Here is an 18,141-nt window from a genome sequence, read left to right as displayed (position 1 = left end):
AGACTCAGATGGTACTAGCTTTTTTGGTCTGTTGTCCTACCCATTTCTTCTGTCTGAAACACAGACTTTGTGGCAAGGGCTCTGGCAGCCATGTCATGAACATAAGATTGAGAGTCACATCTCAAAGATGATGGAACATAATACTAGAAGCATGGGTCCCCAATGACATTCAGAGTTACCCTTCCAACCTTGGACAGCCAAGAGAAGAGAGGGGTACTCTCTTGTACCTTACTTGGGGTAAGGATATCAGGATAGCACCTTATTCTCTTACTTGTAGCTAATAGAGTTCCTAGCTAATATATGTACTAATTTAGGCTGCCTCCTTTTAATTCAAAAGTAATTTAGAAGAAATCCTAGAGGGGCACCCACATGGCTCAGTGGGTACAGCATGCGACTCTTGATTTCAGGGTTTTAAGTCTGAGCCCCACATTGGGTGGGGAGGAAGGAGAGAGGGAGAAAGAGACAGAGAAAGAGAGAAATCCCAGAGAATTGGTATCATTTGGGATAGCCTCAATCTGAGGTTATAATCAATGGCTTTAAATGACTGACCTCTGGAAAAGGGTCAGACAACTTTGTTTCAATAAGTTGTCTAGGAATGATCCAGTGAATTCATTTGTGGGATGCTATCCTGATATCCTTACCCCAAGAGCCTTTTTTCTTCCATCAACAAGACATTCTATTAATGGTTATAATTTTGGTTTTCCTTAAGACCTATCTTTAAAATCAAAGAAGCAGATTTTCCTTTGACAATGTTTATTGTCTTTCCTTCAGAGACTTAGAAAAAGTTCGTGCATTTTATTAAAACATCTGTATTTTCATCCAACTGTGTAATACACACACACACATTGTATTCATCCACACTGTAATATTCTAATATTATTTCAACACTTTAGCAGTGTTTTCTATGTATTTTCTGGAAAAGAAAACATTACATTTTGTCACCATTATGTTCTCTCAGTAATATTTAAACCACTGAAATCACAGCAAAAAGAACAAATTTTCTCAATCTTCTGTGAGTTTTAGTTTTTTGCTATTAAACCTCACAAAAGAGGCTTATAAACATTTACTGATACCTTTGGTAAAATTTCCAAACTCCTGGATTATCACATGACTTTAAACATAACTGGAAAAACTGGTGATTCATAATAGCTTCACAGTGTTATTATTATTATCTCTAAGCACTATATGCACTTAGGGTGAGGCTTTTCATTAGTTACTTTTCATTACTTACTGAAAGGTAAGTAAAATATGCTCTTAGATATAAGTTATTTATCTTACCTCATGAATGAACTCCTCTCTTTGGTCCATTATTATTTTCTGTGGTGGTCCATATAAGAAAAATATATTGATAATAGCTTTAGAAACTTCTGATGGTGAAACATCACAGAGAGGCAAAATCACAACCCATTTTGTGAACAAATCTGTCATGATTATAGCATACACGTGACTTCTGATGCTTGTATGAAATGGGCCCATCAGATCAACAGTAACTATACTCCATGGATTCTCCACCTTGAGAAAGTGCTGTTTAGGAGCTAGAATAACTGTATTTTTTGCCACTTGGCAATGCTGACAAGCATATACCTATAAAATAGGCACACAGTAAAAAAAAAAAAAAAAGAAATGAAATACAGATGTTAATATAGTCAACATAATACCAGTCTTATAAATCTGAACTTTAAAATGGTTAACTGGTACTTTGTGTTCTGAAAGAGAAACTTTTAGACTATTCTCAGAATAGAATAAAACCTTCTATTTAGAATAATAAGCAAAATATTACTTGTTATTACAATCCAAGGACTACCTTAACAGGTCTTATTCACATGGAACAATAGTTTATATTCAATATATATTTATTAAATGAATAAATCTTCAAACAAATTTCTTATATCAAATTTGTTAAAATTTGAAGTCAGTAGCTGAATATACAATAATTTCTATAATCAAAAGATTTTTTCTTTTAAAGTTATCATTCTAATAAATGTAGTCATTAATCTATTCCAACAATATTTATTAAAACATAATTTTATTCAAACAATACTTACAGATGCCAGAAATCCCTCGAGGTCTCAAGAAAATAGAAAGACCAAAAGCAAAGCCCATGCTGTCATGGAGGTTTTTACGTAAGTGGGATGAGAATTGATTAACATATGGATGCTGCCACTGCTCAACATATTTCTAGAATTCCACTTAGGAAACTTCTTTTAAACCAACTTGTGAACAAAATTTTATAAACTGTCTTTGCATTACAGTTACTTTTAATCAAAAGTCTTATCTTCCAACTTATATACTAGTTTTCATAATAACCTCTGATTATTTCCAAAAATCATATCCATTCTCAAATGATAAAGATTTGGCAAATATTTCACTGAATAAAGTAATGTGTGGCAGGTTATAAAGGCAAATACTATTACTGAGGTCTTAGAATATATGCATAGACTACAAACTGATAACTCATAAATGATTTTTAGTTAGTTGGTTTAATTTTTTATACCTGAAATGACAATCTTTTCAATGTACTATTATAATTATTAAAGGGATCTCATATACGTACCAAGGAATTCCTACCATTCATCATATAAAGTACACTAGAAACAGTAGGAATCAGATGACCTACCAGTAAGAATACCACAATTCCTAGATGAATTTCCTATAAGAAGAAGTTGAAGGTTTAATAGGTCATAAAGTTACAAAACTCAGACGAATTTCATTATTTTGCAACCTGATTTTACCTTTAGTTGATTTGGGGTATCTACCATATTTGATATTTTCTATATCAAGATGAAATATGCACAAAAGATGAGAGCATACAATGGATCTGACTTATGAACATAGTCTCCTCTCAAGAAACGATCACATGATTGCCATCAGAGAGGTAATCATTTAGTCAAAAGAATTTCAGCCCCATTTGAATTCTGCCTATACAAGAGTTGAATGATGAAAACCTGGTTCTAAATAATCTATTTAAATATGCTATTTTTCAAATGTTTAAATAATGTTTTAGTTCAAATTATACTTTAGTGATTTTAAAGGAGAATTTTGATGGGAAGTAAAACTCCTTTTAAATGTTTTTGTACAAAAACTACCATACAAAAAGTGCTTAATAAGAGGTAATATCTAGAATAAATCTGGAGCAATAAAGAATTTTGGATATCTACTACAAAGACATTATTTAAAATATTCTCGTGCATGCACAAGTGGGAAAGGGACAGAGAGAGAAGGAGAGAATCTTAGGCAGGCTCCACGCCAGTGAGGAGCCTACTGTGGGGCTCGATCTCACAACTGTGATATCATGACCTGACCCAAAATCAAGAATCGGACACTTACCGACTGAGCCACCCAGGTACCCCTAAGAAATTCTTAATACATAAGCCATACCCACTGTTTGACATCATTGGTCACAGAAGTCCAATAATAACTGGATTCCACTAGAGTAAGGGTCCTGGATATGCCATGATGAGCTCCAGTGTCATTTTCATGGCATTCTCTTAGGACTTTCTTTTTTTCTTCTTCTGAAACAATCACCAAACGATTTTGTTTTCTGTCTTTTCCAACATAAAACAGCTTTTTTTCTAGAATAAATAATGCCAAAAAGATATAATTGCAATTTTTAGAGACCAATATAGTTTTAAAATAATCACAGCCTTATCTTCAAGCCGTTACGTTTTTTTTTTTTACTCTTTTTTTCCCTCTAAGATAGCATATTTATTTGTAATGAATACATGCAGTCTGAAAGGTTTTCAGCTGCTAAACTTACTAGATACATAGGAGGAGCACCAGTTGCTGTAATTTTGTAACTATACCAGTGGAGCTAGCTTGCTCACCAAAACATGTAATAACCACAGAAGTATAAAATTATCTTTTCATGGGAGTACTCAAACTGGAAAAAAACTCCAAAATACAGCATCAAGTTACTAATGTGCTTAATTAACTATATGCTGAGTGGAACATTCCTTACTTGAATTAGAAGGTAAGCAACTTAAGAGCAGGAACCTCATCTAATTTATTCATCAATGTATTATCCTCAACCTAACATGTGACTGGCACACAGTAGGAACTTGGTAAACATTTGTTGCATAAATGATTAAATAAATAAATGAATGAATCCTAACTTTACCAAAAAGTAAAACGTGTCCTTACTAAGTGTAGAGGAATTATAGGAAGGGTTATACACAGAGAGATAAGAGGAGGTGTTTATTTATTATTTTATAGTCTTCATGACCCGCTTTTAAGGAAGTCTGATTTTCTACCTATAGACAAAACTCCCATTAATAGCACCAACATTCATTCATTTATCTGGTGACTACCAGCTTATTTCAACTCAAAACTTCTCTTCCCTGTGAAGAGGAGAAAGAGAAAAATTATCATAATCTTTCAACATAAAGATTCTACTGCCTTTCAAATATTCATTCCATTCAGGGGGATTAGGTGTCCAAAAATGAATGTGATCCTGAGAATATCTGATGGCAGGGGGAGACCACAGGAATAAATATAGCAAGAAAAGTTAACGTCAACACTTTCATATTAGCATCAATTAAGCTCTTCATTAATAGTGACATAAGTGGTAGAAAGTGTCATTAAAGTTGGAACCACCTGAGAACAAAAGCAGGCAAGGTTAATTTAGGTGAGTGTTTAATTTTTCATGGTATCATTTTCGGTCTATGATTTAAAATGGCCTTTTCATGCTTGCTGGCATTCAGTTAGCTTCAGTGTCATTTTTATTTTGCTTTTGAGTGAGTGGCATCATCAATTACACTGGTAACTGTTAAGCAACAACCAGTTACTGCAGAAATTCTCAGGACTCCACAGAGAACACACATGGAAAAGCATCTATATTAACTTTTCACTTAAGATGTAGGGCATTAATGTTACCTCTGAAGATAAATTTTTTTGCTGCTCTTCTTATGCCACTCCTCTCACTTGCTAGCGTAGTTGGATGATATTCACCAGTTCGTTTATAATACGCAATCTGCTTAAGATGAAGGTCACCATTTTTTCCACTACGGACCATCATGAACCTAGGTAAAAGATATTTAAAGATATAACTTAAATGATAAGCTTGTGCAGTTGCTATTTCAGTGCAGGCTGCTGTCATATTTCTGCTTACATATGAATTGAACATTCCCGGGATATTATCTGTGACGGAGATAATTATAGTACAGAAAAGGAACTGTGTGACGTATATGAACTAAAATATTCAAAAGCTATTTTTGAGATACATCATGACACATTATCTTGTCTCTTTCCATGTGAGAATAAATGCTGAAAATTTTCCACATAATGGGAAAAAAGAAAATAAACAAGTACAATTCTAAAAGTTTTGCTTCAAGTCTCTCACTACCATCAATTGAAATGTCACTTATTTAAGATGGTTGTTATGTGACATTTAAATACATGATAGGTTATAAAAGGCAGAAATAGTTTTATATTATTCCTAAATATATTTATGGTCATTGGGAAATGCAAAAACAAAGCCTATCCAAATAATTTATGAGATTTTGGAAATGTTCAAATGATAAATGAAAAAGAATATATTTAGCTATGCTAGATCTCATCATATGCTCTTCTGAACTGCATCTAAGCTGCTTTTTCTTGAAGAGAAATGATTTTTGGTCCTGTACATACTTTATGTTATAAAGAAAACTCTGGGTGCACTGGCAAAATTAAAACAAAATAAAATGTGTCTATTTTAGATCATAAATTATATGGAAAATCACTAAATTCAAAAGAAAAAAAAAGACCTTGTCTTTCATATTTTCAGCTAAAAGGAATTATTCTGTGCAGAGTATTGGGTGTGCCACCACTCTCATCAATCCAGATCAATTTTTGGCCTTTCTTTCCCTGCTACTGTGCCCAAAGAGACTGACCCTTACAGACTACATTTATAGTTTTCTGATTAGACTTGTCCAATGGGAGGTACCAGCAGGCAAATCAGAATGGAGAAGAAGTCAGGATATTCGTTTCACAGGTCCTTCCTTGGTTTAGGCTGCAACCTTCTATAACTACAGCTCCTGTTGAGTAGCCCATCCTCCATGTCTCTAGTTCTCATTAGAAGTCTATAACATCATTTCTTCTTGTTAATTCAGAGGTACTATGCCATCCTTATTTCCTGTTACTAATCTCCAGGTTCCATGTTGATTTCCCGTACCCTGTTCTTATGTCTTTATAGAGGAGCTTCGTTAAATTTTCTTCAAATTCCCAGTAAAATGTATCTTCTATTTCCTACCAGGGCTCTGATACAAATACATAAAGTTTTTATTTCTAAAAATAATACGGATGTTTACTGACCACTAGAAAATCTAGGGAGGAGGCTACAAGAGAATGCTACTGCAGAGAGAATGTTAGAACAAAAAAGAATAGAGTGTGCCTAGGAACCCATGGCTTAAATAGCCTATTAAGTGTCTTCCCCTATGATATATCACTTTCCACATTCAATAACTATGTTTCTGATCTTTTCATAACTTCCAGTGAAGATATCAGTACATTTATAACATCTTTTAATCTTGGGTTAGCATGAACTATAAGCCATTTTTGAAAGCAAAGTTTCTGCAAAGCTAATTCTGTCCTCTCATAACCTAAAAAACAAGTTAATTATCTCTGTAATGTATTATAAAACAGTTTGTTCTAAGTTTATTCACTTTCAACTAAATACTAAGTATATGCATTTTTCATTTTATAACAGATAGCTATATCCCAAAATCAAACAAATGTAACTTATTACAGTTTCTAAAAAATATCAAAAATGAATGGATCAGGTTTTAAGACTTACTATGAAACTATAGTTAATACAACAGTGAAGTATTGGCATAAGGATGGACAAATACGTCACTGGAACAGAACAAGGAGTCCAGAATTAGATCCACATGTATACAATCAATGTACAACAAAGGCATAAATAAATACAAAGGGGGGAAGAGGAAGCCTTTTCAATAAATGATGCTGGAAATATCTGCTATATGTACGGGGGGGGGGGGGGGGGGGGATGAATCTTAACTACTTACATCTTCCACAAACTTAATTCCAGATAAGTCACAAACCTAAATATGAAAGGTAAGTTATAAAGTTTCTGGAGAAAATATAGGAAGATCTTCAAAACCTTGGGATATGTAAAGACTGCTTAAACAGGACACAAAAATCACTATTCTTAAAAGAAAAAAATTATAACAAATTGCACTTCATCAAAATCAAAGCCTGTTCAAGAGGAAAGGAAAGTTAATCCACAGACTGGGAGAAGATATTTTTAATACATATATCTAACAAAGGACTCATACTCAGCATATATAAAGAACTTTAAGCCCTAAAAACTGAGAAACCACTTGAAAAATACATATAAGCAGAATAAAATAATCTTTTTATTTTATTCTTACATAATTACAATTACTTATAATGGCATGCATGTACCTGCTAGTCAGTGTACAAATTTCTCAAAGCTTGCAATCAGATTAGACCCTGCTGGCCTCATTTCCTCTTCCACATTGATTTTCATGCAGTATTTGCTTTATTACCACAGCAACCATCTAAAAAACCAGTTTTGCGAAGATATCAAGAAAGCAATGTAGTGTGACCATATGTTGAAACTGTGAACTACCTCAGACTAGTAGTCCACAAGAGATCTGATAGATGTTGAGTACAGCTGTGCTTCTTTGAAAGCTTAAAATATTCCATGGCATCCTGTCAATTAACTATGATGTCCAGGAAAGCTTTGGCACACAATTTGAGAACCGCAAGTTAAAGCATTTAACAAGTAAATACAAACTAGATTTATTGAGTTAAATATCTAGATGTTAAGGAAAGGCTGTAGACTGAGAACACTGATTTTATATATATATATATATATATATATATATTTATTTATTTCGGTTGTTGTGTGAGTTCTTTTTTTTCTTTTTTAAATGTTTACTTATTTGAGAGAGAGAGAGAGAAACAGAGCATGAGTAGGGGAGGCGCTGAGAGAGTGGGAGACAACAGAATCCAAAGCAGGCTCCAGGATCTGAGCTGTCAGCACAGAGCCCGACACGGGGCTTGAACTCACAAACAGTAATATCATGACCTGAGCTGAAGTCAGACGCTTAACTGACTGAGTCACCCAGGTACCCCAGAACACTGATATTTATTAATTATAGGTTCATGGGCGCCTGGGTGGCTCAGTCAGTAGTGTCCAACTTCGACTCAGGTCATGGTCTCCCAGCTTGTGAGTTGGAGCCCCAAGTCAGGCTCTGTGCTGACAGCTCAGAGCCTGGAGCCTGCTTCGGATTCTGTGTCTCCCTCTCTCTCTGCTCCTAACCCACTCGCATTCTGTCTCTGTCTCTCTCAAAAATAGACATTAAAAAAAATTTTTTTTTAATTATAGGTTCATCAGAGGTACAGACTGAAAGTTTTTGTCAAATGTTTAACTGGAACCAAAGAAACCTGGCAGATATCAATGTTAATACTAAGTTCTATAAGTATATGACAGAAAGCACCTATTAGGTCAATCTCTTATTTCTGTTCTCTAAGCACTTTCCAAATAAAGAAAAAAAAAAGCAAGAGCTAATTTCATAGAAGAATAAGATTTCTTATTTCATTTTCTCTTTCAAAGTTAATTTTTACACTTTTAAAACATACACCTTTCTTGGTGATACGTGTTTCTAGCTTCCAGAAAAAAAAGTTCATTGAAATAAGGGTTTCTAATGTGAAAGACCAATTTTATTAACAGAAGGCTTACTATATTTCATATTTCTATTCTCTGGTATCACACAAATATAGAAAAGGATACTAAAAGTAAATTTAATTTTCAAGAAGTAAGGAAATATGAATAAATTTTTGAAAAATTAAATATACCACATGGCAAATGTAAAAATTAGATCTTTGACTGTAGAACACAGTAGGTTACCACTAAAAGGAAGGCCAGAGATTATGATTCAATCTCACACTTTCCAGATAAGGAAAATAACTTCAGGTGGTTAATTTAGATAGAAATTGGTAAATTATAATATTCAACAATGGAAATACATTATTCCTTTCTGAAATAGCATTAAAAAATCCCCACAGAAGCTTCTGTCTTAGAATCTAGAATGCTGGAACAAGAGCCCTTCCCATCCTAATAATGAGAAAAAGCTGGGTAAACTTCCTAAGATGTCAGTTCTCCTCAAAGTGATCTACAAAATCAATGCAACACAATCAGAAACCCAGCCAGCTCTTTTGTACAAACTGACAGGCTGATTCTAAAGTTAAATAGAAAATCAAAAAGACTTAGAATAGTTAAAACAAGTTCAAAAACCAAAAGACTTAGAATAGTTAAAACAAGTTCAAAAAACACGGATATAGTTGAAGAATTTCACATTACCTGGTTTCAAGACTTCCTTTAATCTATAGTAATCAAGACTGTGGTATCAGAAAACGATAGCCAAAGATCTATGGAACAGAATAGTGTCCAGAAACAACCACAAAGAAATGGTAAATTAATTTCTGACAAAGATGCCAAGAAATTCAATAGAGAAAGGATAATATTTACAACAAATGATGCTAGAACAACTAAGCACCCATATGAAAAAAGATGAACCTCAATTCATAACTTGCACCATGTGTAAAAAGCAATCCCAATGGGTCATAGACCTAAATGTAAAACCTAAAACTACAGAACTGCTAGAAGTCAACAAAAAAGTAAATCTTGGTGAGCTTACATTAGCTATGATTTCCAGAGAGCAAATAAAAAGAACCATCCATAAAAGAAATAATTTAAATTTTACGAAAACAGCAATCTCAGCTGAGAGAAAATATTTGTAGTACACATATATAATAAAGAACTTATGTCCAGAATTTGAAAAGAACTCTCAAATCTCAGTAAGGTAATGATCAATCCAACTAAAAAATGGGCAAAAGATTGAACAGACATTTCATTAAAGATGACTTGCAAGTAAACAGGTGAAAACATGTTCAACACAATTAGACAATTAAAAAAATACAAATAAAAACTAAGATACTACTACACATCCATCAAAATGGCAAAAAACAACAAAAAAGAAACAAAACCTGACAATACTAAGCACTACAAAGGGTACAGAGCATTGCTGGTGAGAATAAAAAATGGTGTAAACATGTTTGAAAACAGTTTTAACTAAAGAGAAATTATATGTTCATACAAAAATGTATATGTGACTGTTTCCGGAAGCTTTATTCCTAACAGCTAAAATCTGAAAATGAACCAAATGTTCATCAGTGGATGAATGGGTAAACAAATTATGGTAGATCCATATGATGGAATTGATAAGGAACATCGATAAGGAACAAACTGAAAATCTACTTAATAATAAGGATGAATCTCAAAAATCATTATGCTAAGTAAAAAAAGTGAGACACAAAAGGCTACACACTATATGCTACTGTTTTATACAATATCCAGAAAAGCCAAAACTATAGGAACTACAGGAACAGGGAACAATTTTTTTTTTAAAGGAGAATTCTCTAAATAACTGCAAAAGCAATTTTTAAAAATTGCAAACATTTATACAGTGCTTTACTGTGATGATCCTCTCAACATCCTGTCAAGTAGGTACTAGTTGTATATCTACTTCATAGATAAGAAAATAGAGGTTCACAGACATTATCCAATTTGTACAAAGCAACACAGTAAGTGCAAGCACTAGGCATTTGCAGCCTGTTCTATGTTGCTTCAAATTTCCCGTTGGCTTTTTTTCCCCTGCTACACTAATAACTGAATTATTGTCCTCAGATTTAATAATTCTTGGCCCAGGCCTCTGCTAGAAAACTTATAAAATACTTTTTAATTAATAATTCAGGTTATATATGAGAAAGCGATATTAATTTTTAATCATTTCACATGGTTTGGGACACAATGGACATTCAACTATTTGTAAATGAATAAAGAATTATTTGCTCTTCCTCATAGGAAAGATAGCACTGAATTAGAAAAAAAAAAAAAAAAAAGGGCACATGTTCCAAAGATAATTGTTATTTCACTTAGGAAAACAATACTTCACTTGCATATCTATCACACTCCAAGAAGGGTGTGTCAAAGAAGTCAAGACTTTTAGGGGTCAGAATTTCTAGTGTAAGAGCTACCTAAGTACCTAAGTCTCAGTATCCACATATGAAAAAAGAAAATAATACTTATCCCTCCTTCTTCATAAATATCAGGATCAATGAGATTGAAAAGACTTGGAAAGTCCTTTGCAAATAGTCAAGCAATATACAATTACTGTTAAAACATTTCACTATTATCAGCCACATCAAGCTGTTCAAAGTAGTAAAGAACACTTTCTTTTCTCAAAAGCTTTCCTTACAAGTAAAAAGATTGAAAATCTTGTCTCTTCACTTATGGTGATTAATGTTTTATGGCAATGTTTGTTTGTTGTAATGCTAACATCAAAACCCAGAAGACTCAAGAGTTATTTAATACATTATAATGAGTTTATAGTCTAATGGGGTTCACAAGCTTAAATACTTAAGAAAAATCAGTTCACAGAAAGGAAAATCGTGTAAGTTAGGTTAAAGTTTGCTGTTAATATTTGGCATTTATAGGGGCACCTGGGTGGCTCAGTCGGTTAAGCGGCCGACTTCGGCTCAGGTCATGATCTCACAGTTTGTGAGTTCCAGCCCCGCGTCAGGCTCTGTGCTGGCAGCTCGGAACCTGGAGCCTGCTTCTGATTCTGTGTCCCTCTCTCACTCTGCCCCTCCCCTGCTCAGGCTCTGTCTCTCTCTCTCTGTCAAAAATAAATAAACATTAATTTTTTTTTTAATTGGCATTTATACACAAGAGTAACTCAAAGAACCAGTAGTTTTTTCTTGTCAAAGTACACTCACCATGTGATCCCTAGAAACCATCCAATTGAGTAGTGAATATAAAGAAAATGGCTTTAAACTGTAATATTAGAACAAACCTAAATATCTTCCTATACCCAAATGCTGAATGAAGGTATCGTTTACAGGATAGAATTAAGTGGTTTAAGTTATAAAAATGAAGTTTAGGACTTCTTTAAATATGTTCTTATTTTTAAGAATTTGTGTATTAAAAAAAGTAGGAATGAGAAAAGGAGGTGAAGGTGGCTGACTACAACTTCTAATTTTGCAAGAGGAACTGTCAGGATCAAACTTGGTTGAGCTTTAACACTGATACAACGTCCCTGATACAACGTCAAATAAAATCAGTAAGTACCTGTGTAAATACTTATTACTTAATTCCTTTAATCATTTTATTTTGTGTGCAATAAAATGAAGTGGTTAAGTATCACTTTAAATAAAATTAGGATTGGACAAAACCCATCAAGGCTACCAATTTAAGCCTCCAAAAAGTTGTTAAATGCATGTGTTCCACCTTAAAAACTTAAAATCTGTAACATTTCAATGAACATGTGAACTTGTGATCATTATTTTTACTTCTGCGTTGGTCTACTTTAATCTCTGACAAAAGGAAATGCATAATTTTATGTAATGTTAAAGACTGGGAAATCTAATTACACCAGGCACTTCTAATCTGATTCAACCTATAAATTGGTTTTAACAAAAAAATGCCTTCATCCCTATATGCATACACATGAAGCCACATGTGATAAGTGAATTTCCATTTTGAAAATTATTTCTCCACTTTAGTTCAGAAAAGCTCATTTAAAGGAAAAGTCCACAGAAAAAAAGTGTGTACTTTGCCTTTAGAACTACGGGACAAGATTGTCCCTTGAATTCGCGTCTCCCACCGCCACAGGAGATTGTAATTTGGGGCGAAAGGCGAATATTTCAGATTAAATGGCAACTATGATAAAGTAAGTAGGGAGACTTCGTTCATGTCAGCCAACTGCCACGGTCAATTTTTGAACCTGCTCTGACTCTCGGACGCTATTTTAACTATTAGAGAGCATTTCCAGGGAGGCTTAATGGCTCGTTAATCAATTCTTCAGGGCAAGGTCCAGCTAAATTTAACAAAAGCAGGAAGACCATCAAGTAAAACTCGGTTACACAGACTAGGCACCTCCCCACGCCTGACAACAAAACTCGCCCCTTTTCCACTCAGCGGCCGCGGGACGCCGTAACGCCCAAGCAAGGCCCTCTCGCCCCAAGAGCGCCTGCGCAATCTCCACAGTCAATTAAACCCTTTCTTAAACTAGTCGATAGAAATGGTTTTGAAATTACTGTCAGGTGATGCCTCACTTTAAAAATCATCAGACATAACAAAGCATACCGGGACGACCACTCACCGAAAGTGGTCCTAAAAGCAAACGACAGGATTTAAGCTTCCTCTCGCGACTTATCTGGTGCTGCCGGAAGCGGAACTACCGGTGTCTTTAAGAGGTGTGTGCTTATGAGGGCCGTGCGGACTGTTTGGCAATTGCCGGAAATCGTTCCGCCCGGTGAGATTTCTTGGTGAGACCCGAGGCGGGCGGGGAGAGGCGCGACCGAGATAAGGGAGGTGGTGTAGTGCTTTGCAGAACCTCTGCGTGGCCCTTCATCTGCTACTGTAGAGAGGAGACCGACGTCCTACCTAACAGCTGTAGTCTTTTGACGAACACCTCACTCCTGTCTCCGGCATTAAAGGGGAAACCGAAGCCCGAGTGGGCTCGGCTATCTCCTGCAGCTCGCGTGGCTACTGCAGCGGTGGCAGGTGAGGATTCCGGGACCGGAGGAGAACCGAGTTGCCGAACCCGGTCACCGAGGCCGCTGCTGGGCAGTTGCTTTGTCTCCTGCGCGTTGCGGAGCCCAGACACGCGCTCTTCCCAGGGGCGTGTGCCAGAGCAAAAGGCAGCGTGGGCGAGGAAGGAGTGACACTATAGCCCTGAGGCGCTTTTCGCGTCTGGATTTCTTCTTCTCTTCTATTGCGTCCCTTTTTTATTTCTTGGGTTTGAGATACACGAGATTTCAGCCCAGCCAGAAGGGAACTGCCGAGCGCCTAAGCTGGTACTCTAGCCTGTGGGCTCGCTCCACCAAAGTAGGCAGCCTCGAGTTTGGGGACTGCTGTGGGTCGAGATCGCTGTTTTTGTTTTCAGTCTTTGCCCCGTTTCTCGCCGCCTGCACCCCCACTTCAAGAGAACAAAAAGGCCCTTGCGTTGCAGCTTTCCAGAATAAAAACGGAGGCTGCAGGTCTCTCCCTCACCTAATGAGTTCGATTGTTGCACCTCGCGCGCTTGGAGGGAGAAGGAACGAGGGTGGCGACCATTGTATCACATTTACTAGTTTATGGACGACTTCTGGCAGTTTGCGACCTTTGAATTCTTATGGGTGATACTTGTCTTGATCTAGTGTGCTGGAAGGCTTAGCTGGGGAAGTAGGAAGCATGGCTGGCTTTAGCACCTAGCATCCTTGCCCGACGCTGGGATAGGGTATTGTTTTGCTGTTGAAAATTCTTCAATGAAAAATACAGTTTTTGTTTCAGGCAGATTAAATATTAAAGATAGCCGCCATTGACTGAGTTCTTATGTGTGCCAGGTGATTTACATATGTTCTCATGTACTTCTCAACAATTCCATGATGTATGTTAGATTATTCGTCTCATTTTCCAGAGGTAGGTACTGAGGCTTGGAGAGGTCACTTAACTCGTCCTAATAAACTTTTGCTACTAGTAAACGTTTGAACCTCTGTTAGAAACCAGATTTTTCAGGTTCCAAAATCTGTATTATTGACTGTTACTATTGTCTTACCATTGTGCTTCGTTGCTTCCAGTTACTTCACTAACATTTTAAGTGGTTGAAAGTATTCATTAAAAACAAGTTCAGTGTGCCTATTTATGTCTGACGAAATGATCTCTGTCCTCATGGAGCTTCCTTGTTCTGATGCAGAAGTAAATAGTTTAGAAACCAAAATACTGACGATAGCGTGGGTTTTTTAAAGCGAGTGATTAAACTGACATGCAGAAGGTTCAGAGTTGTCCAGTCAAATCTTGCCATTTTGGGTTTTAAACTCCTATGACTTTCATGGTAGTTGTGAGGATATTACACTTAGCGTTGACAGCAGCATTGTCACCATTCACAGCAATGTTTCCATCTGGAAAATGCTTTTGGGGTTTCAGGAAAATTGGTCATGTGTCTATTTAGACTGAGCAATTAAGAGCTGAGGGTCCTCAAGAAAGACGGACTTCTGTACACTACATAGGACTGATGGATGATCCAAGTTGTCATTTTAAGGATTAAGTAGCTTAAATTTGGGGAGAAGATGAGTATTTATTCCAGGCAGTAGTGTTCATGACAGTCTGAAGCAGTGTGGTAAGACTAGAAAACGTAATGAGGTCTCCAGCAGAAGCAGTGGCAAAGAGGAGTTTCTGTGGCTTCATTGCAAGGGCAGTAAATAGGTACATTCTAAACTAAATTGTTTGTCTTTGTTCTGTGCCAGTTAAGTTAGATCAGGAATCTCTTTTTTAATTATAAAAGCCAATAAAAGAAACACCTCACATTTACTAAATGTTTACCCTGTGCTAAATTGCTGCTTTGGCATTTAGTTTTCAAAATAATTTATTAAATTTATCACAGTTTACAGATGGTGGCTAGAGAGTTTCAGTAACTTAGTTATGGATACGGATCTGAACAACTATTAGAAAAAGCTTTCTAACCCACTTTTGTCAAAGTCTAGAACAATGGTTCTCTCTCCTTTTTAAAAAAGTTGATTTCTTTTGAGAGAGCACGAGCAAGTGGGAACCTGAGCAGGGGAGGGGGCAGAGAGAGAGGGAGAAAGAGAATCCCTCCTTGGGGTCGTGAGATCATGACCTGAGCTGAAATCTAGAATCTGACACTTATTAGACTAAGCCATCCAGGCGCTCTTAGAGCAGTGGTTCTCAAAGTGTGATTACCAGTCCAGCAGCATCAGCATCACCATGGAATTTTAAAAATGCAGAGTATTGGCTCCCACTTTGAGACTTTAGTATTTTAACAAGCCCTCCTGGTGATTCTGATGTATGATGAAGTTTGAGAACCACTTCCTTAAGTGTCGATACTTTAGTAGCATGGTACTTTCCAATTTATAAATCGGAGTTGAGTAGCATTTGTCTTTTGAACAAGTATTTCTACCTTTTTTAATCACAAACTGTTTTAAATTTCATAACACCATGCAATTTTAATTTGAAAATTGGATACAATGAAGCCTGCCTAGGTACACTAGGGTTTCAGTATTTAATAGGGAGCCACCAATTAAACTAGAATTACATCTTTAGAAATAAGAGTTTTGGAGTTACACCTTACAGTTTTTTATCTAACATACACTCCCAACTCTTAAGAATATTTGATCAAATAATTTATTATATTACCAGTAATCCAATGAATTATTTGATATATAGTTTCATCTTGGTAAGTAATTAGTTTTAATGTGACCAAGAAACAAGTACATGTCAACAACTTTGGTGAAGAATATTTTGAGATGTCACTGTTACATGAGATTTTTTGAACTGATGTTGATAGACATCTGTTTATGTGGAAAGCTTGGGTGTCAATCACATAAAATTTTTGCAGAATTTGTTACACTTGTACATTTTTTTTTTTTGAGGAGAGAATCCATAGATTTTTATTAGTTCAGCCAAAGAATTTTTGACTTCTAAAACTTCAAAAGCTGCTGTTAAAATGAAATATTTTCTTTACTCTCGTTTTATTGATATTTTTTGAGACTAGAATGCAGAAAGGTTTTGTTCCCTAAAAAAGATAAAAATAAAAAAAAGCCTCGTTTGCAAGTTGAACTTTCAAGTTAAAACCTTTTAAAAATTGATTTAATGAGTTTTCAAATTGATTTATAGTTGTCAATGGGTTTTAAATTTACATTGCATTTTATCTGGGGTTTTTTTCCCCCAGATATTGATCTGATCTATTCAGATATTACTGAACTGTGTTGCAAAGGAATTCAGCTTTTAATGGAATTTTGTTATAATTTGAATAATTTTCTCACTTATTAGATATTTTTGGACTTAAAGAATTTACTGTGTATTTTTGTTACTGTCTTTTTGTTATTTTTGAATCAGTGCTGAATTGTTAAAATGTAGATTATTGAATATCAATGCCTAATTTTTTAATATCATGGAAGAAAATGTCTTTGTATTTGAAGGTATGCATCAAATTACTGGTAATGATTTTACAAGTATCATTTTACTTTTACATGAATGTTTTTGAAGTACAGTCTCCAAAATTAATTTTTTCATTGTATTTTAGGTAGAAAGATTGTTGCATCGACTCACTGAAGCACTAAGCCTCTCTCTTTTAAACTTCATCAACAAATGAAGCAATGATATCTGAGAACAGAAGAACATTTGCCAGCTAACTGTCATCACAATTTCAAGTGATTGTAAAAGCAAAAACAAGCTGCAACAGACCTTGTATAGTAGAGAGAGAATGGTTTATTTAAAAGCAATTTTAGTATAGTGCTTTATATCTATATCAAATGAAATAAAAATGAGTGAAGCCCCCAGGTTCTTTGTTGGGCCTGAAGATACAGAAATAAATTCAGGAAATTATCGACATTTCTTCCACCATGCAGATGAAGATGAGGAGGAAGAGGATGACTCTGTAAGTTGTTTGGTGAGAGAAGACCAGTACAGTATAGACTTCTTACTCATCACTGTTAAAGTGAATTATTACTGTCTAAATTGTGAAGCCATTTTTGCACATAGTAATTTGTTGGAAGTCTTTTGCACTAAAACAGCATGTTTCATTACAACATTATTGAATCTATGTTGCATCAAGAAATCCAATCAGGAGTCAGAGTTCTAAGTTGTTTAATGATGCTTATTCTAGTGTCTTTCACTGGTATGCCTAGCGTGACACAAGACTCAGTTGAAAACATGGCAAAAAGAATAGGGCCATAAACCAAAAGGATTTCTTGTATGTAGAAGTACCTAAAAAACATGTCAAGAGAAAGAAGTAAGTTGAAGGAAATCATTTTAAAGTTACAAAGAAGGACTTCTTAGCTTCGTTAAGTTTGTCATGTTGTCAATACAAGTGGTGCTTGACTCAGATAGCCTTATGTATTAACTATTCAGAAGCCTGTAACTGTGTGGCTAGGAGAGGCTACCTCAAGTATCCACAGGGGTGTGTAACTGTGTAAGTCTTACTTTCTTTTTGATCTGATCTATTAGGATGTATAACCATAGTGGATCTTCAGGAATAACACCCATTTATTATGTTCATTTTACCATAGCTATATTAGCTCAACATTTGTCTTGTTTTCCCTTTACACATAGACATT

General features: G+C 35.3%; 2 protein-coding genes across 29 annotated transcripts in view; one reads left to right on the top strand and one right to left on the bottom strand.

Annotated features, from left to right (window-relative positions):
* The window catches only part of GIN1 (gypsy retrotransposon integrase 1), a 79,276-nt gene extending 66,009 nt beyond the window's left edge, over positions 1-13,267 (bottom strand). For 5 of the 8 annotated variants that reach the window (XM_053907177.1, XM_053907180.1, XM_053907178.1 and 2 more), the window contains exons 1-4: positions 13,172-13,192; positions 4,873-5,018; positions 3,379-3,572; positions 1,279-1,584 (exon numbers count right to left, since the gene is read on the bottom strand). In XM_053907177.1, the coding sequence (XP_053763152.1) occupies positions 1,279-1,584; positions 3,379-3,572; positions 4,873-5,014 (642 nt within the window). In that variant the 5' untranslated portion in view covers positions 5,015-5,018; positions 13,172-13,192. Of the gene's footprint in view, positions 1-1,278; positions 1,585-3,378; positions 3,573-4,872; positions 5,019-13,171 lie in introns of those variants that run through there. The other 3 variants (XM_019450609.2, XM_053907182.1, XM_053907183.1) reach the window with 3 other exon arrangements.
* An 83-nt stretch (positions 13,268-13,350) lies between these two features.
* PPIP5K2 (diphosphoinositol pentakisphosphate kinase 2) overlaps positions 13,351-18,141 on the top strand; it is a 72,582-nt gene continuing 67,791 nt past the window's right edge. For 15 of the 21 annotated variants that reach the window (XM_019450581.2, XM_019450573.2, XM_019450562.2 and 12 more), the window contains exons 1-2: positions 13,352-13,591; positions 17,109-17,462. In XM_019450581.2, coding sequence (XP_019306126.1) covers positions 17,349-17,462 — 114 coding nt within the window. In that variant the 5' untranslated portion in view covers positions 13,352-13,591; positions 17,109-17,348. Of the gene's footprint in view, positions 13,592-14,412; positions 14,493-17,108; positions 17,463-18,141 lie in introns of all 21 variants that reach the window. The other 6 variants (XM_053907170.1, XM_053907168.1, XM_053907169.1 and 3 more) reach the window with 2 other exon arrangements.

Source organism: Panthera pardus, unplaced genomic scaffold, assembly GCF_024362965.1.
Source record: "Panthera pardus isolate Hobbes unplaced genomic scaffold, ASM2436296v1 HiC_scaffold_2, whole genome shotgun sequence".
In the NCBI taxonomy this organism is placed as follows: Eukaryota; Metazoa; Chordata; class Mammalia; order Carnivora; family Felidae; genus Panthera; species Panthera pardus.
Note: the sequence above shows the minus strand (reverse complement) of the source record. Positions and strands in the feature narration are given on the sequence as shown.